Source organism: Bombus bifarius, unplaced genomic scaffold, assembly GCF_011952205.1.
Source record: "Bombus bifarius isolate JDL3187 unplaced genomic scaffold, Bbif_JDL3187 scf7180000009125, whole genome shotgun sequence".
NCBI classification, from domain to species: domain Eukaryota; kingdom Metazoa; phylum Arthropoda; class Insecta; order Hymenoptera; family Apidae; genus Bombus; species Bombus bifarius.
The window spans coordinates 381,916-404,996 of NW_022884914.1; the positions used below are offsets into that span (position 1 = coordinate 381,916).

The window sequence follows — 23,081 nt, forward strand, 5'->3', positions numbered from 1 at the left end:
TTTGCAATATTTTACAAATTCAATAACTGTACAATCTCAAAAGTTAGTAATTTGGTACTGTATCTTTTAATATACAGTCTCTCGTAATAACGTATATATTTATTACGTTATTAATGTAAATATATACGTAATAACGTATATATTTTGTACCTAGCAACTTATATAGTGCTTTTAAATAATGTATAAAAATTTAGACTAAAAAGCCGTGTAATAAATGAAACTATACTTGTCAAATTATTTCTGTTCTTCATTTTTGTTTCCCATTGTTATTCTTTTATCTTGTGGTTGATTGATCGCAGTAATACGTAATTGCTCTACTTCAAAATCTATTGGTTTGTTATAATTCATAATAATTTTATAATGTTTGGGATCTATAAAATTGTTTTCATCAAAAAGCAAAGGTTTACCACCTACAAAACAGGTTGTAAATGCCCCTGTAATTTGTGTTTTAGGTTCAATAACATCATTTGGAGTAAATGTTATCTGTAATATACAAATCATAATTTTATACAAAATAGCTTAATTAAGTAATAAATAAGTTTAAAGAGACATAAATACCTCTCTTCTTTTGCAAAAAAATGAATATAATTTGGCGGTATACTTCTCTTCGTTAGGATAATAATACATTTCAATTACATATCTTTTTGTTAAGAGATGTATTAAAAGAGGACTACTTATAGTAAGTATATTCAATAGTGCAAATAATGTTCCTACACTTATTACATTATCTTCTTCTAAAAGCTTCATGTAAATAATTGGTTGAGAAATTACTGATACAACTGATGATAACAAGGATATCATTTTAATATTACGGACTTTATTTGTTATTGTTCCATTGTATATCATTTCTCTTTCACTAGTGTTTCTTTCACTGTGTTTATCAGAAACATGCCTTACTTGCAAACATGGTATAAATTTCTGTAACATAAAAAATATATATTTCTGTGTTACTTTACAAAATAAAATTTGTATTTTGAAATGTCATATAAATCATGAAATAATATACAAAAAGGTTATAAATATACATAGAGTGAAAGAATAATTAGAATAAAGCTTATAATATACATATATTCATTGATAACTTCATAAAAATAAAATACTTCTTAAAAAGAATTTCTAACCTTGACGTTTCTGCATGTATAATACATAGACGTCCGTTTAAATGTAATAATTTCTTTCATGAACAGTTTCCTTTGGTTTAAAATGCAACTCCGCAAAAGTAAAGCCATGGTTAATAATTAACTGCAGTTTATTTTGGATTATTTAAATTATTTAAATATACAATAGGAATGTTATAAAATCGCCATGAACAGAGAAGCTTCAAATTGTTCATATATAGAGTGTTCAGTTTTTTCCAAACAACTTGCAGGAAACAAATGAAAACAAAAAAAATATTATATAATACGTAAAACTATGAAACATCGACAAAGTTAGAAGCAAATGTCAACTATACGATACAAAAATAACTATAAGATAAATTAATGCAATGAATTAATAACTTGATTACTCATTTAGTGCAAAATTTTTAAAAAATCAGAACGTAATAAATTCCATATTACATTGATGTAAAGTTTATCTGTGGTAAATTAGCAAAAGAGTGGTATTGTAAGTCGAAATTATTTTTATTATTAGTTTTGTACAGAAGTCCTTATAATAGTAAGTGCAATTTAAGATCAGGCATTAGATCTTCTTCTTATAACTATGTTCTATAGTTTAATTTCAACATATATTTCTAGATATTTTCAAGCAAAAGCTTTGTAAAATAAAAAAGATAATATAAAAATTATTTTCCTATAAAAATATATAAAATTCATTTACGAATTGTTATGTCACCACATCATCACGAGCGGAGCGCTTAGCGCTCCATGTGTAACAAGAACGGACACGCAACTCTATAATTTAGTTCAGCAGTTCTTATATTCATTCTACCTTTTGTTTATCACGAATCCTCTTTGAATAATTTTTTATTGTTACCGATCCCTAAGACTTAACTCAATATTTAAATTCTTAATGTGCTAAATATGTATTTAAAACACTCATCAACTGTTCATTAATAACCTTCCTCGCGATAAGAGTTTCATTATAAATAAATAAATACAATAAATAATTTTTATTCGTATAGTACAATAATTTGCGTATGTAAGGATTTCGTAGTTCCCCAAAAGTCTGCCACAGGTTAAAAATCGCTATTCTAATTAATTATAATTAATTAACAATCACAACACGATTATTCATCTTTTATTTACTTCAATAAAAGAATGAGTTATAATGTGATTGGTTAATAACATGCGTTTCATTTTGCAATATCAGAAGTACGAAATAAGCAGAAATGCTTTGCTAGCGTTTCCTTGCATTTGCAATATTATTTAAAGTAATGGAACTAACAATATTGTGTTTAACAATAAACTGTTTCGAATATTTTAAAATAATTTCTATACATTAGAAATTATATATATATTGTTCAATTAAAGTGTAAATACATATTGCGCATATACATAACCAACATATATGTACATATATATGTACATGACCAAGAAAATATTCATTAATTGATTAATACTTATAATTATTATTTTAATCGATGTCTCAACGTACTAAAGTTATCCAATTATACAAGACGGTATGAAATATAATATTACAACTTCGTTATAATTTATTAAAAAATTAAATATGTTATTTTAAAATAAAATAGCTGTGCGATATAATAACACATAACGAAAATTACACATAAAAGAAGATATTGTTTATCCATTTTATTATTATAAATACAAATAACAATATTTTTTTATGCCTTTAGCTCTTGTATATGGGTCGTGACTATCCAAGAGGTTATAATGTTTTCAAAGGAAATCTAAGAAAAGCTTTTGAAAAAAATAAACAAGAACGTGATCCTGAGAAAATTGATAAAATGTTGGCTCATGGTAATTTTGTTATCAAAGAATTAGAAACTTTGTATATGCTACGCAAGTATAGAACTTTAAAGAAAAGATATTATAAAGAATGATATTGTATTACATTATATTGTACTCATATGTTTAAATATAGACACAAAATACAAATTAAAAATTAATTTTCCTTATAATTTTATTTTTCAATCAATTTTATGGTTTCTATTGGTTTCTATGGTTAAAAATGAAATGATTCGTATATCATGTTTATAAATACAATTAATGTTTTTACCAAACCTATACATTTGTTGTTGTTATTTTATTGCAAAACAATGCAATGTTTTATAACATAATTGTATGATTATTAATTTTACTAAGAACTGTTCAATCATTCATTAACAGCAGTCATTATCAGCAGTTGTGAAAAATGGTGGCATAACCTATATTTTGTGACATCTAAACAATACTTATGTGTGTGGTCTTGACAAAAAAGCCTTTACGTGTGTAATGATCTTTACAAAAATTGAAGTTTTCAATCTTAATTACTAAAAATGTTTTGTTATGAATTATAATGTTGTAAGTTTATAAGATTCATAAATATGGCCATTTGTGTAGCTGTAATCGGAAAAGATGTAAGTACACATCTTTTAAGGTTGGAATGTCAATAAATGTGCAAAATCTTTAGTTAATAAATGATACAAATCAAAAAATATTGTGGTTTTGAAATTCGATAGTAATAATAATACGTGTTCCAAACTACTTATTTGCAGAATTCTCCAAAATATATTAGATGTGTAGATGAATCATCAGCATTGCAATTTCATTGCAAAGTTCATACGTCAATTGATATTATAGAAGAAAAATTAAATGTTGGAAATAAAACTGCTATTGATATACGAGATTTGTATTTAAATTTATTATATGCTACTGAAGAATATAAAATGTACATATGTAACATGTATTGCATCTTCAAATATATTATGTTTTTTACATAGTATTTCTTTGTACAATTTCAGATATGGTTATGCTACTAATACAAAAATCAAATTTATTATTGTGTCTCATTCATCAAACACGTCTCTGAGAGATAATGATGTAAAAATGGTAAATGTTTTATAAATCATATAATAAAAGAACTATATTTAATATATGTAAATCTATACTTTGCAGATTTTTAAGAAATTGCATGCGGCTTATTCTAATGCTGTATGCAATCCATTTTACATTCCAGGTGATCAATTGAATTCCAAGTAAGTTCATTTAATTTAGTTAATAGTATTACTTTAATGTATATAGCAAATTTTAATATATTACAATCAATGCATATATATCATTTTAGGTCTTTTGATTTAGCAGTAATGGATATAATGGGTATTATATCACCTTTTTAATAGATTATATTTGAACTTAATATATTGTGAATATATTTCAAATAGATATCATTAAATTATGTAAAAATTATTACAAATCTTTTTGTTTTGATAAAATGTATAGTAACTTATTACAAAATTTATTATGTTAAACTGTAATTTACCTTTTTAGCCTTTAACTTTGTAATACTATAGTAAGCTTCTGTATTTTCTATCCATTTCTGTTTTAGCTATTTTTAAGAAATGGTAACTCTTTATTGTTTGTTTTTTGATAATTTTCTGATATACAAAGATTATTTAGTAGCGAATTTTGTTTGAAACGATTATTATGTTGATAAAATTTTATTTTCATGATTGAAATTTTCAACAGGATTGAGTCTAATATTGAACGATTGAAAAGAATATTAAATAATAAACACTGAAAGTATTTTTAAAATTTGAAATTAAATAGTTTATTTATCTAGAAATCTTTTAAGGAGTTGAAGGAGTTATAGTTATGAAAGGAATTAGAAATGATTTATGTACCCCGCATAATTTGCACACTGACGACCGTTTTACATCGAATCCTGAAAAAATTAAATGTTACTATATAGCAAATTGTTATCAGTTCTTACAGTGAGATATAATTTTTGCATAAAGAAATTATTTTTGTATTTATGTGTTTATATTTAAATATTATTTATTTATTTTTTTAATTTAAATATTAAGATTACTTACTCTCATTCCTGTTTTCAAGTACATTATCTGCTTTTTTTAAAATTTCTTTACTTAGTATTTCGATATCAGTTGATATGTTTGAAGACATAGTAGTGGCATCACTTATTTCACTTATATCACTGGTGGTAAATATCTTTCTGCTCATCCATTTATTTACTACTTTACGAGGAAAGAAATGTTTTAATTTGCCTATACATCTCCCAGAGTACTCCTGAGAATTGTTCAGTTCTGAATTGCTACTACTTTCATTGGAATCCTCCAATATTGTAATTAATTGCTCAGAATTGAATCTGTCTAAAGAAGATGTATTAAATGAAGATGAAATTTTACTTTTACTATAGTTATTTATATTATTAATTGAAGTTGTCGCCATATTATTAAATTTTTGTGTTTGACATACTGGGTCATTATTATTTATTTCAAAAGCACTGTCCGATTTGTCTGTTAAGTTGCCATTATTTGATAAAAACTCATTGCTTGAATGTCTGTTAATATAAGTTTTGTCTAATTGTTTTGTAGAGTCATGTCTTCCTAAAATTTCATCGAACATCTGCCTTAATAGTGTCCTTAATGAAACATCTTTATTTGTCTTGAAATTATCTTTTTCAGTGTCCATGTCTTGTTGATGTTGCAAATTACTTGAATTTTGTAAAAAATCATTCGTAAGGTTATTGCTTACATAATCTGAATCAGATTTTGTACGAGGTAAAGAAAACAGACTTGTGCTATCATTGTGTTCAAATATACTTGAAATATGTTTGCTTCCTTCTGTATTAGTTGCAACTGATATGTCGATTTCTGTGTCTTCATTCCTTAATGAGATACTAGAATCTAATATATCATGAAAACATTCGTTATCCGAGTATGAAAAGACCTCGTCATTAATTGACATAAACATAGCATCGTTTAAATTTATTCTTGAACTTGATCTTTTGCCTAGATAAAATAATATACTTTGATTATTTGCAGGAAAGTATTCTTGCTTTTGGTTTATTAAAGTTCTCCTTATTAAAAAATACATTAATTTTTAGCTAATAAATTGAAATTAAAACAAATTTTGTATAATTATATTAAATAATATTTATGTTATAAACAAAATATGAATTTTTATGCAAAGAATATGTTTAAAATAAATTTCTGCCATTCATTTTTTTTATTAAAAAATGTTGCCACTCACAACTATATGTTTCATCTGTAGAACTTATGGAATTCGCTTGTTCCATATCTTCTATTTCAACTTACTGTTTTCGTATACTCGTAGTCGTTGATCTCTTGACGTGTATCGGATGGGAAGAAATGCAAATACTACTTTGAAATACGTTATATTTAACTTCCAAAGTGTTTTGTTTACCAACAAATTTTGATATTAACACATAATGAGTGATATAATTCCAATAATTTGTAATTGACAATGCTATTCACTAAAACAGATTTTATTATAACGTAAAACAAGTTCTAATAAAAAACAATACATCGTAAAAGATACAAGATTTCTTTACTGATTAATATCGAATAATTCAATGATAGTTTTATAGAATTAAATTTGATTGAAAATGAGAAAAGGTTACAGAAAATGGATAGAATAATCTTTATATAAATGGTAGGTTCCAAAATTAAGTTCATTAAATACAACAAACAATTTTCTCAATTTATAACACAAATGATATCATTTAATGTCAAACAATCAAATACGATCAATATTATATGATTGAAAATATGGCAAAAATTATTTCAACAATTATATTAATTCATGCTCCCAAAATTCGTGCTCACAAAAGACGCTGTAAGAAGCTTTTAGATTTATAAACTTCATCTTTTATCTTTTATGCCTTTTTCCCTGTTTGAAGGAAAAAAGAAAGTTTCGAATTACAATCAAGTTTTATGTTTTCAAAAGTATTAACTTGATCAGTTTCGCAGACAGTTCAAGAATGGCGCCGACTCATGGACTACAAAACCATCTTAGAACTTAACGGTTTAGAAAGTAAACACGAACGGCGCGATGTTTGGTTTGTTTTGTTTGTATCGTTCAGATTTATATAATATGTAATTTTTTCAAATGTAAAAATTTATTTACTAATAAATAGAAATGTATAGAAATAAATTGCTTTTTTTTTAATGCTGACTTTTCGTATCGCCGAAATCGTGCCGCTTCCTATGGTATCATATTCTCCTGATATAAAATCACAAAATCGACCGAAAGTATTTTCCAGGAGCTGAAAATTTCTACAAATTCTTAGAGTATGACGTCGTTTTCAAGAATCATTAAAATTGTGTTATCTCTTATGTTATCATCTCCTGATACAAAATGGCTATTTTGACCGACATATTTCTCGTTCGAATAGCAAATTTTTGCTTCGCGTCTTTTTTTTCTTTCAGAAAATGACGTCATTTCTAGGAATTTTAGAAGGTCTCGAATACCTCTTACTTTATTCTTTTCTAATACTTTATTCTTTTAATATGTACTTACCAATGCTTACTAATTTTGTCGAACTTCTTCTTCGTATTCTATAACGTATTCCTTAAATTAATGAAAACTGGAAAGGAATTGATGATTGTGAATGTTGAAAAGGTTTTAAATGATTAAATGTTTTGTTCATCTGCAAAAAAATAAGATTGTTTTATTCAGTTCAATTTACAAGTTTACAGTAATTGTACAATTCTACAATGAGTTCATAATTTTCTATATAATAATTTGCATAATTGTGTGCTACATAAAACCAAAGTTAGCGCTCTACAAGTAACAATCCAAGCTCAAATTCCCCAAACGAACAAACATACAACACAACAGAATACATTTTATATTTACAACTCACTTCATGTTAGAAGCATTGATGTTGCCAGGACTGATAAAATCGCAGAAATTTAAGACGTTCAAGCAAATTATCTAATATTTTTTGTTCAATATTATACACGGTTATCGCTTTTTTCTTTTCACGTTGTTTTTGTAAAACTTCACATATAACAAGTATAAAAGTTTCACGTAATATTATATTCATTGTTAAAAATAGTTATGTGTTTCTTACGTTACTAGCATATGTGTTGCGTTTGTAAATAACTGTGTTATCGATTATTCAGATTTTGTCGTTGCCATATTTTCAATTTTACATAAGTAGGAATTCACAAAGTACCACGTGATTGTCGTTTACAAATGATCGTCGTGATGAAAGTTATTGTGTTTGGTATTATGAAAAAGTGAATGATATATAATATATAAAAACCCGGTTTCTCTTTGAGTATCTCAAAACGTATTTGTCAGTTTTTGTTAAATGTTTGAAAATTGATTTTATGAAACATATTTATGTAACACGGCAGTCTGAATTAGGTTATAAATACGTTGAATCTTAACGTACTTTTGTGAACTAGTCTCATCTTACCTGCGTTTAACGGTAATCGTATTAAATATCTAAATGTAAGTTTTCATGTATTAATAGATTAATAGATAATGTATTCATAGATTCATAGATAACGTATTAATAAATTAGCAGTTAATATATTAATAGATTATAGATAATGCATTAATACATTATTAAGTTTATAATAAAATTATATATCAATAGTATTATTTTACAATTTTTTGCATTAACAGTATAAATTGTTTAATTCAGTTCATGAAATATCTTGACAATTAAATTTATTTTGGTTTATTAGGTGGAAATAAGTAGAATATAATAGTTAGACTACACATTTTTATGCAGTTTCATATTTTTAGAAATCCAATTAAAAAAAGTAGAGCCTCCGCAGAAAATTGGCTTTTCTACTAAGTATTATAGAATGTATTATAGTTTGAATATTTTACACACTTTAATATTATGTGCATTTGTATAAGTTAGCTTACTTTTAAATTTCTTATAAATGCATAAAAATCTGCAGTGTAATGATTATTTATGAATTTTTATGCTTATATAATTACAATTATACAGATAAACATCAAAAAAATGTTTTGTTTTAAAAAAATATATATTTTTAATATTTATAAATTATATTTGTAGTTTATTAATTTATTGCACATATTACAAGTATGGAAAAGCATGTGACAATTAAACAAAGATTGACTGCTGTGCAACAGATATAAAAATATGCGAAGTAGTTCCAAAAAAGAAGATACTAATGCAAAAAAGAAATATGTTTTTTTCACTGATCCTGATATTATTGTTCAACGTGCTGAAACATCTGCAGCAGTAAGTCAATTTTATCTTATTGTTTTTGTGTTATATGTATTGCAATGATTTTATAAATGAAAATAGTTTTAGCAATAGTTATATATTGTTAAAAGTATAATGTAATAAAATATAATTTTAGCAGCAGCAAGATTATATTACCAAGCAGCTATCTAAAGACAAACCACCTCATGTTCCACTTCAATTTGACTTGAAAAGTCTAGAGAACTTATCATATCATTCTGTCCAACCATATCCTTTCACGTTTATAAGTGCTCTGAAACGAAAACTTGCTTTAAACGATGGTTCCGAAGTCTATAGAAAAACACATGAATTAAATAATAAAAATGCAATTAAGTCTCCAACAATATTAGAGTCTAATAGTGTGCAGAATTTGCATGAAGTTGTACAAAAAATGGATTTTATAAGGCCATTGAAAGCACCAGATTTGAAAATTTCTGCAAAGAAATTAGATTTCTCTAACAGAGAAAATTGTGCATCGAAAGAGTTGATATCACCAAAATTTGAGACACCTACTAAGGAATTTCACGAAAGAGGAGAGAAACCAACAAAGAGCTTTGAACGAGTTCAAAGAAGATTAGATTTCTCAACATCAGATGTCTCATCTACTATTAACAGTGAAGTAGAACCACTAAAGGTGCCAAATATTTCTATATCTTCAAATTTATCAAAAAAGAAAGAATGCATTAGAGAAAATTCTAGAGAAAAGGAAAACAGGTCTAAAAGAATTAGAAAAGATGAATCCTCATTCTCTAAACAAGATGATACAGTACAAGACTTTCTTAGAAGATCCAGAAGTCCAAGACATGCTTCTAGGAAAGATTTTTCTAATAATGTAAGTGAAAATACATTAGGTATAAAATTAAAAAATGACAGATTGTCATTTCATATTCCACGGGAAAGTGATTTTGTTCCAACAAAACCAAGACCAAAAAACTTTGCAACATCAACTGCTAAAAAAGTTAATGATAAGAAACATAGATCTATTAATACTAGATCTTTAAAGACAAGAGATATCTCTTTAGAATCTAAGAACAGATCTTATAGTAATGAATCACTTTCCGAACGATCTTCAAAATTATCAGACAAGGTCACAGTTAGAGAGTCTAAAAATATGTTTGAAAATTTCGATTACAAACATAAGGATGATTTACATACATTAAAACAAATAGATGATCAGAAATATATGTTTTCATCAGAAAGTAGACAAGTTCAACAACACAAAATAACATGTCAATCACAAGGAAAGACAGGAAATGTATTTTTTAAAGAGCAGAGTAAAAGATTTGAAAAAGTAAAACCATCAACAAGTAAAATAGATGGTAAAATGTATATAATAAACTCTAAGGAGTCTGAAAGTATAGAGAGTGTAACTGATTCAAATATTAGTGTAAGAACTCAAAGTCCAATCACTGTCTCTACACAGCAGATGAGAAATAAAAATTCTGAAAAAGTTGCACAAAGTATTAACATTAGTAAATCAAATAAAGCTACTGAAGATTCAAAATATACAGATGATTCTTTGACACAATGTACTAGTGTAAATACAAAGAAAGAAGAAGAATCGTTTACACAAAGCATTGCTACTACAGTTAAACAAACTAGTAATAGTAATGAATCTAATTTAAACAACAGTATTTTATCAAGTGCATTATTAGATCCAAGAAGAATTTCATTTAGAGATGAAAATCGTTCACAGCAAGAGGACTTTTGTGATTTAATTACGCCAGATATGAATCTTATGCCTCGATCTAAGCGAAAACGGCAATTTATGCAGAATAATAATATAGAAGCTGATTTTAAGTGTTCAAAACATAATATAGCTAAAACTGAAACAGAGCCAGAAAATATTTCATTGGTAAGTAAATATGTACAGTATATATTGCCATTTTATTTAATCTGTGCATTATGTTAGAAAAGCAATTTTACAATTGTAGTTACATCCAACTGCCTTACACATGCAATTTCAAGCTGAGTTGCATCTTCTTGATTCATTTAATGAATCACTAAGGCAAGTCATGGATGTTGAAAAATGTTTATATAATGTTAAACATGATCAAGAAAAAGAGTTACCATTACAACATAATCAGTCAAATGATCAAATAAAATCACATTTCTCTAAATCAATGGATGAAAGAAATATTGATGATATGGAACATTGCAATGAAATTAGTAGATCACAGAAACATGTTGCCACTGATAAAGGTAGAAGATTTAATAAATTATTTATTATAATATATGAAAATTATTAATTACTAATGAAAGTATTAATGTTGACATAGCGTTTCCGACTCACAAAGTACATCATATTACAAGTCAAACTATGGGAAACGAGTTTGACAATGTAAATAAAGTAACTAAACCAGTAGTTAAAGCTGTAGAAGTACAAACCCAAACAGTAAATGACATGGCAACTCAAACAGATATACGTCCAACTCGACGGAATGTACAAAATAGATGCTCGGAGATATGTGGAATACCGTACGAACAAGAATTCATTGGAGACAGTGAAGTTCCACATCTTTCTTTAGATTCGGTAGAACAATTTGAAGATTTAGATCAAATAGAAGAAATATCGTTACCTAGTAAATTAAGAACGATGTCTGAAATAAGCTTACATGAAACCACATCGTCTATACGGACAGAGACTGGAACGGAAATTAGCATCTCTACTCGAGACTTAACTTGTTCTTTTAATAAATATCTAGATCTAGAGGTAAGTATAATGGATTAAAATTTCCATATTAAAAATAAATTGAGATTAAATATATTATGCATTTTTGTAGATTGCACAGCTAATAAAAGACGAGAAACAGAGATATGATAAAATAGAGATGCTATTCAAATCTCGTGAAAAAACATTGAATGATCGAACTAAAAAGTTAGTGAAACTAGAAGAACAAAAACGGGCATTAAAAGATACTGGGCAAGATAGTCGTGTTAGCTCTGTGAAAAAGAAGCAGAGAGCTTTACTTTTAAAATTACAACAAGAAAAAGACGAAATGAACAGGTATTGCAATTCTTTGTACTTAAAAATACTTTATTTAGTTTTTACATATTTATAAAGATTATGTTTTTAGATTAAAAGAGCTTCATAAAATTGCAAGCCAAGAACGTAAGCTTATGTTACAAAAACAGAGAAACATGTTTAATCCCCAAATATCCACTAAAAATATTTTAACAAAACTAAAACGAAGTGCAGATAGTCAGTCTCCAAGGAGATTATCTGGACCTATGAAGGGTTATGATATAAGGAGTAATAGTTCTATGAGTTCCCTAGTTGATTCTGATAAATCTCAGCACGATCGATCTCAAACAGACGCGCGCTTGCAAATATCAGAAAACGAATCACACTTTTCTAAAATCGACTTACCAAAAAGTAATAAATTCACGAATTTCATTGAGGGATCTAATACATCGTTTTTAAGATCGGATAAATCCGATGAAGCTATACAAAGCAATGTGTCTCAAGAAAAATGTCTTTACAAAACACAAAGGGATGGAAACATATCTAAATACGAGATAAAGTCAAGAAAATTTGAGGAAAAGATGCCCAAGGTGGATGTTACAAGACTGAAATCACATCAACATTCTGTTGACCCAAAATTGATCTCGAATCATTCCATAAGCATTCCTGGGAAATATCTTTTTGAGAAAGAAAAATCTCCCGATATGTTAGAAGTACAACAGAATCTAAACAAATCTATCTCTGAACATATTAAATCAGAATCTGACACTTTAGTAGAAGAATTATCTAAAAAATCAAAGCCTTCTCAAGTAATTGATAATCATTTTCAGAGTATAGTGTCCCCAAGGGAATCTTTGAAAGCTATTACTACGAATAGCGAAATTTTGTCAGAAGAAGTAAGTTCTGTTAGTCAAGATACCATATTGAAAACATCAAAATCATCTCAAGTGTCTGAAGACATTTTACAAACGTATTCGAAAAGTTCTAAACGAAGCAGTAAATCAATTCCGACCGATATGTCTAAAAAGACCCAATATAGTTCCGAATCTAAATCAAATTTTAAACGCAGAAGTTCAAAATGTCAAAAAAGCAAATCGTCATCTAGCATACTCACCGAGAATATATTACGATCCAAATCCAATTCTCAAATGTCAGAGGAGCTTGTCAAGCATCATAATAAACGAACAAAAATGGAAAAGGAATTTATTCAATTTGATAAGAACGATGAAACTGCACTTATGGATAAACATACAAAAGATAAGAATTTCAAATTACTAACAGATAGGATAGACGACTATGATAGCAAAGAGAATGTATTCTGTCAAAAAATGTTTGATAAAAGTGTAAACTCCTATGAAAATTCCTTTTGTAGCCAAGACAAGAATGGACATAATTTCGATGAGACATCCACAAAATCTCAGATTAGTAATTTTGCTATTTCTCATCATAGTTCCGGAGAGAGTGACAGAAATTATTCTAAATCCGTGGTTGTTAGATCGCAAGATCATAATTTGAAAACATCTAAAAAGCTTGAGCAGTAAGTATATGCTTTTTTAGATTAATTTATATATTTATATATTTTATCGTCATGATTTCGGAAAGTATTTCTAATATGATGTTTAAATTAAATTAATAAATGTGTGAATCACTAGAGACACGTGTAAGAAGTCTAATAATAAACTGTGTATTCACACTATGAAATGAAGCATTGTAAAAATAGATTCAGTGCACCGGCGATTTGCATTCCGCCGTTATTGCAGTATTTCACTGTAGTAAAGAATATTTGGCTTACTTCTTATGCCTAAATAATTGTTTTTAATAATTTCTAATTCTTGCAATTTTCACACAAATTTTTTTTTGTAGTTATTTTAATCGATATGGAAAATGTATTCGTGTTATCGGATGTGGTTACATTTTTTAGAATTTTGAATGCACGTGAAGCTGCGCTTACATCGCGGAAAAACTGTGTGGAAGAGTGGATGGCTTGGCATGCGAAATTAAGAAATGAAGAAGATCGTGTTGCACGAATGGAACAAGCTGCACTTAAACTTGTAACTGCAACATCTAATGTTTTTTCTCAACAAGGTAGCTTTATTGTAGAGTTTTTTCAAATACAACTTCATACATCTGTATAATTCATACTTCGTACGTATTTTAAGATATATTATCGTTTATCAAAGCTGTGAGAAATTTTTCAGAAAAGTTCTTTATTTATTTTTAATAAGAACCATTAAACAAATCAAACCTACGATTCGTACCTTGCAAATTTTCAAAGTAATATTATTAAAGTATGTCACATGTGTTTTCTACATAACGTTTAATAAAAAATTATTTATGTCAGTAATAGTAAAATTTCTTCATGAATGAACAAATACTTCTAAACGATAATGTGTATAAAATATACTACTTAATAATTTGCATTGAATCATCTATTTTATATAAATATACATCTTTTAACTCTGATAACTATCAGAGAGAAGTATGTGTCATTTTATAGATACTACTATTTCATCGGACACGAGCGATATCGAAGGAAGAATAGAGTTACTCACTGAAAAATTAGCTGAAAGACGAATAGAAATGTCACGTTTGAAAAGGGAAGCCAGGAAACAGACGAAACAAAAACTTCGAACTTTAGAAGCTAATTTACTGCATCAAATCAAGGTAGATAATTTAATATTGTTAATAGATTTGAATATGATTTTATAATAAATTTGATGAGATAAATCTTATGTTACATTTATTGAATGATTTGTTATGTTCAAACAGAAATATGATACAACGATTTACGAAATGCGTAAGAAACTGGAGTCGAAAAAAGGATCTTCTAAAGACAATGAGAAATTAGCGATAGAGTCCAAATCTTTGGCAGACTTCAAAATACCTGAGATTCCTCTGAAAAAGCTACAGGATATGTTCAAAAGCAGCGATTTGTTGAGGTCTAGGTCGGAATCTGATTTATTTTCCACGAAAAAATTACCAGTAAAAGATTCCATAAAAAATATTAATTTATTACGAGATGAAATTATTGAAGCTAAATATGATAGAAATCACTCTGAAAAGACACTTGAATCTTCAAGAAGTATGAGAACATTAGAACAAGCAAGTTCCGCAAAAATGAGTACGGCAAATCACCGCACTCAATCAGTTTTTGATGAAATCATATCAGAAAAAATTGAAATTGATAAACTTGGTTCTGCTGCGATGTCATCAGTCTCAGATGGACGATCTGACAAAAATATTCCTTGTGAAACTGGACAATATAAAGATGAAATCCGAAACAATCAAAGTATTTCTGAAGATATTAGAACTGAAATTAATACATCGAAGTCTGAAACAGATATACTTACACAATCGGAAGCTAAGCTTTCTCAGCATGATACTACGATTCAGTCTGATTTAAAGGAGTATAAATCCGATTTTGATACATTTTCTGAACAGTCTCAGGCTAGAACTATTTCATCGCAACATTCAGAACATTCACATATTTCTTCGAGAAAATCCAGTAATATTCAAAATTCTAATGCAGAAATCAACACTGAATCTGTTAATGAAAGTCTTGATTTTTCCAAAAAAGTAGACTTTTTGCGTTTAAATAATCAAAATTTGAATGAGGATATAAGCTCATTGGAAAATGAACTAAAGATACTTTCAGAGATGATGTCGCGTTTTAATAAAAAATCAAATGAAGAAAGAAAATATGAGTCACAAAATGAAGAGAGAAGTACATCAAAAGGAATATCAGAAATACTTTCAGTATCTGATAAAAATAACGAAGTTTATGATGAGGAAATCATAAAAGAAGACAAAAGCACAGATGTAGAATTATACGAAGAGAAGGGTAATTCTGACATTCCACAGTATTTAACGAATAATACAAAATTGGAATCAGTTACTAACATCAGTGATAATAAAATTATAACGAAAGAAGACGATAATGTAATATCTGTTATGATGCCTCAAAATAAAATATCGCCTTCTAGGTCAAATATCCAAGAAATTGATTATAAAGCGAGAAGCAAAAAAATTTTAAATGAAATCGAGAAATCTATAATATTAGAACATATTAAGGCAACTAAGGATGATCTCAGTCGCTCAGAGATGTTAATCGAAAATAATAATTTAAGCTTGCATAAAAAAGATGAAGAAGTGTCTTGTGATACTTCTGTTGGAATCAGATCCATATCCGAAATTTGTTCAAAAACAATGCAGAATGAAGAATGTATAAATATTATGGAATTTGAAACAGTATATTCTGAAGAAAATGTTGATGCAAATATTGAAGAAGATTCAGTTAACTCATATAATTTAGAGAGTCATCAATCATTGGAGTCGAGTAAAAGTTCTTCATTATTTTTAGAAAAATCCAACTTAGCTGAGAAGAGTAAGTCTTCAAATCAATGCACAAATATCAATCATAGTCCAATAATAAATGTACTTAATATAGAAACTCAGTCTGAAAATAAAAATGATCCATCTCTTAAACAAGTTCTGCAGGATATTTCAAAACAGACAATAGTTACAGAATATGTAAATGAATTATTAAAAAGACAAATTTCTCCGCAGTTATCAAATTCGTCCAAACAAAATGATAGTTTTAAGGAACCAATAGATTATATGGAAGATACAGTGAATGATAGTAAATACCAAAATATAAATGATATATGCACAGCTTCAAAAATAGAAGGTTCAGAATTATTCTTAAATGAATCCAAAGAATTTAACGATAATAATAAGAATGAAATTTCATTTCTACAAACTGATATGGGAAAACCTAAAGAAATTTCTCAAAAATCTGTTCAGGGATCTAAACATGATGCCTTCGATCGTGCTTTAAGCATTAGTAATCAAGAAGTCGATAAGAATGGAAGTCAGGCACATGAAGGATTTATTAATAAAAGTTTTGATAAAGATGATTGGACCGCATCTGATTCATTTGATATTCATTCTGCATGGAAAAATTCTCAAAGTCAAATTTCAAAATTATTCAATGATGACTCGAGTATACTGTCAAGTTCAAAAGATACATTCCAGTCAACTAATGATTCTAAAAATCAAATTAACGCAATCACCGATATAGAAGATATAGAAAATATGTCACTATTTATTCCAAAAAGTGAATCTACTAATATTGACATATATGGAATCAAACTTGATGAAACGATATTAGATTCTCATTTTGAAAGTTCTGATAATAAAGCTAAAAATATTTTGAATATAATTACGAAAGATAACGATAAAGAGCAATATGAAGAAGACACTGTGCACAGTATAGAAACCGATGATTTCCAAAAGGCCATTTATGATTCTGTGATTAAGATACTGGATAAGGTTGAAAAGAGCATTGAGGATAATTCAACAAGAGAAAATGTTGAGAACCATGTACATAGTATAGGAAGTAAAACCAAAATAAAAGTCACAGTACAGGAAAAAGAGAAACCAATTTTAAGTAGTTTTACCTTACAAGATAAATGTTTGAAAGAAAATAAAGGTAACACCATTGATACTAATGAAGAAGCTGCTAACAGAAATATCAATGAAGAGATTATAGCTAATGAAGTTAGTACAGAGACTGCTATAAGACTAGATGTGCACACAAAAATCAAAGATGATGATAATACATGTCTTAGTGAATCTAAATCTCGAGAAATCATCATAACAGAATTAGAACCAGGGAGTGCTGAAAGTGAATATTTATCAGAACTCGAAATTGATGCTAAAGTAGAATTAGCAGAAGAAGAACTTATAGAAATAAATAAAAGTGATAACAAAGAAGAAATACAAGACAAAATAACACAGGAACAAAAATCCTTGGAATCCATAATAGAACAAGATAGTTCTGATGGTGAACAGCTTGATAATTTAGTTGAAGTAACTGAAAGTGTATTGGATGTTATAGAAAAAGAGACTAAATATTTTATAGATTCTATTACCGAATCAGAACCGACTTCACATAATAAAACAGATATTCAAAGCGTTGAAATACAAGAAAATAAAATACAAAGTAATGTAACTCCTTCCACAATAATAAATAATGTTAAAACAGTAGAAAATGTTGAAGTAATTGTATCGGATGTCTCACCAAATATAGGGGATAAAACCTTTGATATTTTGAAAGATCCAGAGTATGAAGATATTTCAGAAGAAAGTCTCGAAGTTTCTGAAATATTCGATAAAAGTGAACTTCAGAAATCTGCTGTTTTACGAAAATCATCTTCTATACCGGAAAGATATGAAGCAATACAAAAATCAGGAGAAGTATTGAAAATACTTGATGAAATTGCACAGAAATTTTCATCAAGTTCAGAAAATGATATAAACAAACTTCAAGACAATAAATATATTTCTGGAGATAATAAAAAATCACAAACTGAAATTTCTGATACAGATAGCATTGCATCTTCAAAAGTAGATAATAAAGCTATTGATAAACATGAACAACCTCTAATAAATAATTTGGAAAGCCAGCAGTCTAAAACAGAAGCACTAGAAAAAGAAAATCAATTGATAAAAGGAGTGATTAATCCAAATAAAACAGAAGAAAAAGAAAAGCAGGAACAAGATGTATTATCTGAGTCAAGTGAGGGCAGAGATACACCAAAGGGTGTATCAGAAATTGAGATGGATTCTCCTAGAGATCATAATGATTCAAGATTGGATATCGACGTGTTAAATGATGATTTATTAAGTAATTCAAACATAGAAAATCAAAATGCAGATTCGAAGAATACATTCCATGCTACACCCATTGTTGCAACATCTGAAAAGGATATAGAAATCATGATAGATAAATTAAAAGGTATGATTTTTATTTATCGTAACTATTACATTACTATTAAATTAAGGCTATACAATTTAAATTTTAGTAAAAATATATTTTTAAATATCTATTTCATGATTCAATATATAGAGGAGTATTTCTTTCCTATTTTGTAAATATTTTTTAATTTTTTAATCATAATTCTTTATATTAAATGTATATATAAATAATTCAAATTATTGAGTTGTAAATTATATCGTTATTGAACAGATATTTGAATATGTAATACGTACATATTTTTATGGTATTAAATACACATTGGATACAACCAACTTAGTTTTAATATTATTTATACAATTTAATGCATAAATGATAATACATTCTTGCATATCACATACGTTACAGAGACACATTCTGATTTTTATGTTGGCTGTGTATTCCTGTGCAAAGCATTGCCTCGTATAGCCATGTATTATTTATTTTCAGAATAGCAAAGTCGAGATAATAATTACTTAAAGGTAATACAACACGAAACTTTGAATGAAACAAACATTGACTTGTTCCTTTTATACAAATCAGTGTTGCATGAGTGCTTGATATTTACTTATTAATTTCTGTATGCACAAAAAAAGCCTGTAAATATTGTGCAACACAACACAATATAAAATATAGTATCTTCTGTTCTCTTTAGATACTTTTAAAAGAAAATGACTATTATATACATATATATGATCTTGGAATGTATAATTTTATCACAGCTTCATACTGTTTTATTAATGCATCAGAATATTTTCTTTATCCATATTTGGATGTTTTTCTTTTTTTTTTTTAAATCATCAAAGCACCTAATCAAAGTAAAATGTGAACTTATAATGTAATGTAAAGATTCGTGTTGCTTTTCCTAGACAATTTATTTATAAAGCTTTTCATGAATTTGTATTATTTCACATTTTTATTTACACAGCCTCATTGAAACAACCTGGTATGGAGGCAGATTGGGAAGCAAAACTGCTTCGCATTGAACAACTTCAAATTGAGTTAGAGGTAACAATTCATTCCTGCTATCTTATTATACTGTTTATGTAAAAGTCGTTCCCCTATACATATATCATCCCTTTATAACAGATTAAGAAATTAGAAGCAGAGGAAGTATCTTTCTATGTTCGAGAAATACCAAACAAACCACCACCTCCGTACACACCACCTGGTGGTGGTGCAAGAATTTCAACATCCCTTGGATCATCTTCTCCTCCTCCAGCCGTAATTCCCTCCAATATAGAAGAATTAACGGCATTTACTGAAAAAGCCACGGCTATAATATTTAATGCCAAAGAGGCTGGAGAAGATATCATGAGCTTAGAAGCTCCTCCTGAAATCTGCGAGTTAACCAAAGAAAACGACGAGACTGTAAAAAAGGATAGAAGAATTTACAACACATTCCTCTTTGATCTGTGCAAAGAAACAATCGCCGAAGTTTATCAGGCCGAATACGAAAAACCAGGTCCAAGTTGGACAAAACCAAATGTGAAAACAAAACCTACAATGAAAATCCCTAAGACTATACAAGAACTTAATGCTTATGTGAATAAGGAAGTGGCCACGTTGTTCGGTTTCAAAACGAAACTGCAACGGGAAAACATGGTGATGCGTTGGAGCAGAAAACGAAGGGACAGGGTTGATGAATTATTGGCTAGAGAAGCTCAGGCCGAGGAAGATGAATGGACGAAATTCCATCATGATGAACTCGCGGTAAAAAATGGTCTTACTGTAACTATATTAGATACTCTGTTGATGGAAACTGTGAATGTAGTTAAAGTGGCATACGCAAAAAAAAGAAAAGTAATGGTTTAGTTTCTTTCTTTATTCTTTCTTTTTTGCAATGTTATGATTAACGACTGAGATTACCAATATATATGAACTACGGAACAACCGTTTAATTATGAAAAATAGTATATATTATTTTAAAATTCAGTAAACTGGCCTGAACTGCCATATTTTAATGAATTTCTATAATAATTAATTTTTATGTGTGCCCTATACATGATCTGTAGGCTGGTTCCTATTTATTTCTTTGATAAATCAATCGTAAATACGAAAATAAAATGTGTAAGGGATTCATTTCATGAATTTTAGAATTGTAGAAGGTATTTGTGTATCAGTGTGTAGAATTCGATAATCAAACGCTATAAGTTCGTTTTGTTAAAATTAAGAAATAATTATTACAGCATATAGTACATAGATTTATCACACTCTATATTCACATATATTGGGATATAATAACATACTTAATATAGCGGAATCCCGTTGATATTTAATTTTAAGAAGAACATATAGTGTTGTTGCTTTAATAATTGTGAGCGTTTTGTTCGAGTAATTTTTCAAGTAATATTATTTTATGTAGTTATTAATGACATGTTCCTTATTTGAGTTGTTTCACTTTTATATATATTTTTGACTTTTATGTAATAAGTACAATTGTGACTTACTTGTTACAGAAATATTATAAACATTTTGATTAAGTGTTATACAACGTTACTCAAACAAGTATTTATTAATTATTCAAACATATTAAATATTCGAACAAAATGCTCTTTCGGTTATTACGTGTAACCATTATAATTGTGTTATAGAAGACGTCGGCTATGGAATGTAGATAGTATGTTCTTATGAGGCCACATCAGATTTCGTAGAATTATGCTCAACTATGTATAATAAAATTAACAAAATTTCAACTAAAAGACTGATATTTCGGGGCCATTTCGATCCAAATTAAAAACATTTTAGAAAGATGCATAATTACAAGTAGTCGGTAGTTGAACGTTGGTTATTAATTGGCATTAAAAAATCTCTCCGAGTTGACTATCTGCAACAAGGAGATTGCTTCGCTTTTCTACTGTAGCCCCTTTATTACATAAGAATGAATATATGAATGTAAAAATAAGATACTACTTTTGTGCTATCAACTGCAACATGTTAACGAACTGATAAATCAGTTACACATTTTAGTCTAATTTCAGTTGGCAATATGCTAACTGTTATTCTGCCGGACCTAAGTTTATATTTGTGGTTGTGATGTCGATTTAATATCCATGAAACGATAGAAGTGACGAGTTAATTACATGAAAGTACAGAAGCGATAGGACAAATGAAACATTAGCTTTAATTACCATGAATTGTCAGTTATTGATACTGTGTGATGAGTTCAAGTGTATAATTGATTTATTGTACATCTTTAGAAAACATCGTGAACTCTGGTCTTTTAATATATGTCCTTTAAAACTTCTATATTTTAGAAATGTACATACAACGATAAGGTTCAAATTGTAGAATACTACGTTTCCCTTCGTAGAGATTTCTACCAATCTGTTCTTAAGAATTTCTTAAGTTTTTCGTCTATTATGTGACTTTCTTCTAACTCCAGTGTTTCTAGCTTCACTTTTTTTTTTATTTTGCAGTCAGTTTGACAATCTGAGATTGATTGCATACATAGTTGTTATACATACATAGATATTGTTCGCATACGTAGTGTTGAATATGTACTTAACTAAGGTATAATATATTTTATAATAAATTTTTTGAAAAATTTATGGTGACTTTGTTAATAAACAAAAAATAGAACATATTTTAGATATTATTTTAGATAATGAAATTTATAAAATTGAGTATAATGTAAAGAACATTTATTTTGTGTGAAACAAATAATATGTAATTTAGTATTACATATGTTTTTTTGTGTTTATTAAGATCATATTTATTTTGATTATTTCTTTAATGAATAAAATATTTTTTTAAGAAAATAAAGGTGATGGAAGGAATAAGTATATAAACAAGAAATGGACAAAAACATAATAAGGGTTACAATGCAAAAACAATGTAATGATAGAATAAATATGTATATTATAATATTGATGTTCACAAAATTTGACTTTTATTTATAAACATGTAATAATACATATTATTTATAGACCTAGAAACATTATAAATTACAATACAATTTATAAACTATATTTCATTTTCTAATTATTCGATCAATTATAATAAATCAAAAAATTAGCTTTTTTATATTAAAATCATTTGTTTTTTATTCTTCAAGATACAGTATAAAATTTGTATATAAAAATCGAGTATATCATTACAGATTCTTTTATATGATCTATTTAAAATTTGCAAAATAATTAGTTATATTCGGACTGTTTGATA

The 23,081-nt window shown here is 27.6% G+C and overlaps 5 protein-coding genes across 9 annotated transcripts; 3 read left to right on the top strand and 2 right to left on the bottom strand.

Annotated features, from left to right (window-relative positions):
* Window positions 1-64: 64 nt before the first annotated feature.
* Window positions 65-1,368, bottom strand: LOC117213815 (transmembrane protein 70 homolog, mitochondrial). Its single transcript, XM_033459509.1, has 4 exons — window positions 1,122-1,368; window positions 559-918; window positions 144-483; window positions 65-99 (listed from the first exon to the last, which is right to left on the bottom strand). The coding sequence occupies exons 1-3, from the start codon at window positions 1,227-1,229 to the stop codon at window positions 235-237; spliced, it is 717 nt and encodes a 238-aa protein (XP_033315400.1). The 5' UTR covers window positions 1,230-1,368; the 3' UTR covers window positions 65-99; window positions 144-234.
* Window positions 1,369-1,901: 533 nt separating this feature from the next.
* LOC117213818 (electron transfer flavoprotein regulatory factor 1) lies at window positions 1,902-3,070 on the top strand. The gene is made up of 2 exons (XM_033459512.1): window positions 1,902-2,620; window positions 2,798-3,070. The coding sequence occupies exons 1-2, from the start codon at window positions 2,582-2,584 to the stop codon at window positions 3,002-3,004; spliced, it is 246 nt and encodes an 81-aa protein (XP_033315403.1). The 5' UTR covers window positions 1,902-2,581; the 3' UTR covers window positions 3,005-3,070.
* Window positions 3,071-3,306: 236 nt separating this feature from the next.
* On the top strand, window positions 3,307-4,349 carry LOC117213816 (trafficking protein particle complex subunit 2-like protein). The gene is made up of 5 exons (XM_033459510.1): window positions 3,307-3,520; window positions 3,659-3,831; window positions 3,905-3,992; window positions 4,059-4,138; window positions 4,228-4,349. The coding sequence occupies exons 1-5, from the start codon at window positions 3,488-3,490 to the stop codon at window positions 4,277-4,279; spliced, it is 426 nt and encodes a 141-aa protein (XP_033315401.1). The 5' UTR covers window positions 3,307-3,487; the 3' UTR covers window positions 4,280-4,349.
* A 334-nt stretch (window positions 4,350-4,683) lies between these two features.
* On the bottom strand, window positions 4,684-6,627 carry LOC117213812 (myb-like protein D). 3 transcript variants are annotated; one of them, XM_033459505.1, is made up of 3 exons: window positions 6,218-6,627; window positions 4,976-5,911; window positions 4,684-4,824 (listed from the first exon to the last, which is right to left on the bottom strand). In XM_033459505.1, exons 2-3 carry the CDS (start codon window positions 5,871-5,873, stop codon window positions 4,730-4,732), a joined length of 993 nt encoding a protein of 330 aa, XP_033315396.1. In that variant the 5' UTR covers window positions 5,874-5,911; window positions 6,218-6,627; the 3' UTR covers window positions 4,684-4,729. The 3 variants fall into 3 exon arrangements, with proteins under 3 accessions (XP_033315396.1, XP_033315395.1, XP_033315394.1); XM_033459504.1 differs by having other exon boundaries at window positions 6,153-6,627; XM_033459503.1 differs by lacking the exon at window positions 6,218-6,627 and having other exon boundaries at window positions 4,976-6,041.
* A 1,298-nt stretch (window positions 6,628-7,925) lies between these two features.
* On the top strand, window positions 7,926-22,468 carry LOC117213807 (centrosome-associated protein 350-like). 3 transcript variants are annotated; one of them, XM_033459482.1, is made up of 12 exons: window positions 7,927-8,384; window positions 8,965-9,153; window positions 9,278-11,011; window positions 11,091-11,358; window positions 11,436-11,869; window positions 11,940-12,163; window positions 12,234-13,658; window positions 14,043-14,206; window positions 14,595-14,785; window positions 14,891-18,920; window positions 19,846-19,925; window positions 20,007-22,468. In XM_033459482.1, exons 2-12 carry the CDS (start codon window positions 9,052-9,054, stop codon window positions 20,730-20,732), a joined length of 9,378 nt encoding a protein of 3,125 aa, XP_033315373.1. In that variant the 5' UTR covers window positions 7,927-8,384; window positions 8,965-9,051; the 3' UTR covers window positions 20,733-22,468. The 3 variants fall into 3 exon arrangements, with proteins under 3 accessions (XP_033315375.1, XP_033315373.1, XP_033315374.1); XM_033459483.1 differs by having other exon boundaries at window positions 7,928-8,384; window positions 14,619-14,785; XM_033459484.1 differs by lacking the exons at window positions 19,846-19,925; window positions 20,007-22,468 and adding an exon at window positions 19,368-19,495 and having other exon boundaries at window positions 7,926-8,384.
* The last annotated feature ends 613 nt before the right edge of the window (window positions 22,469-23,081 follow it).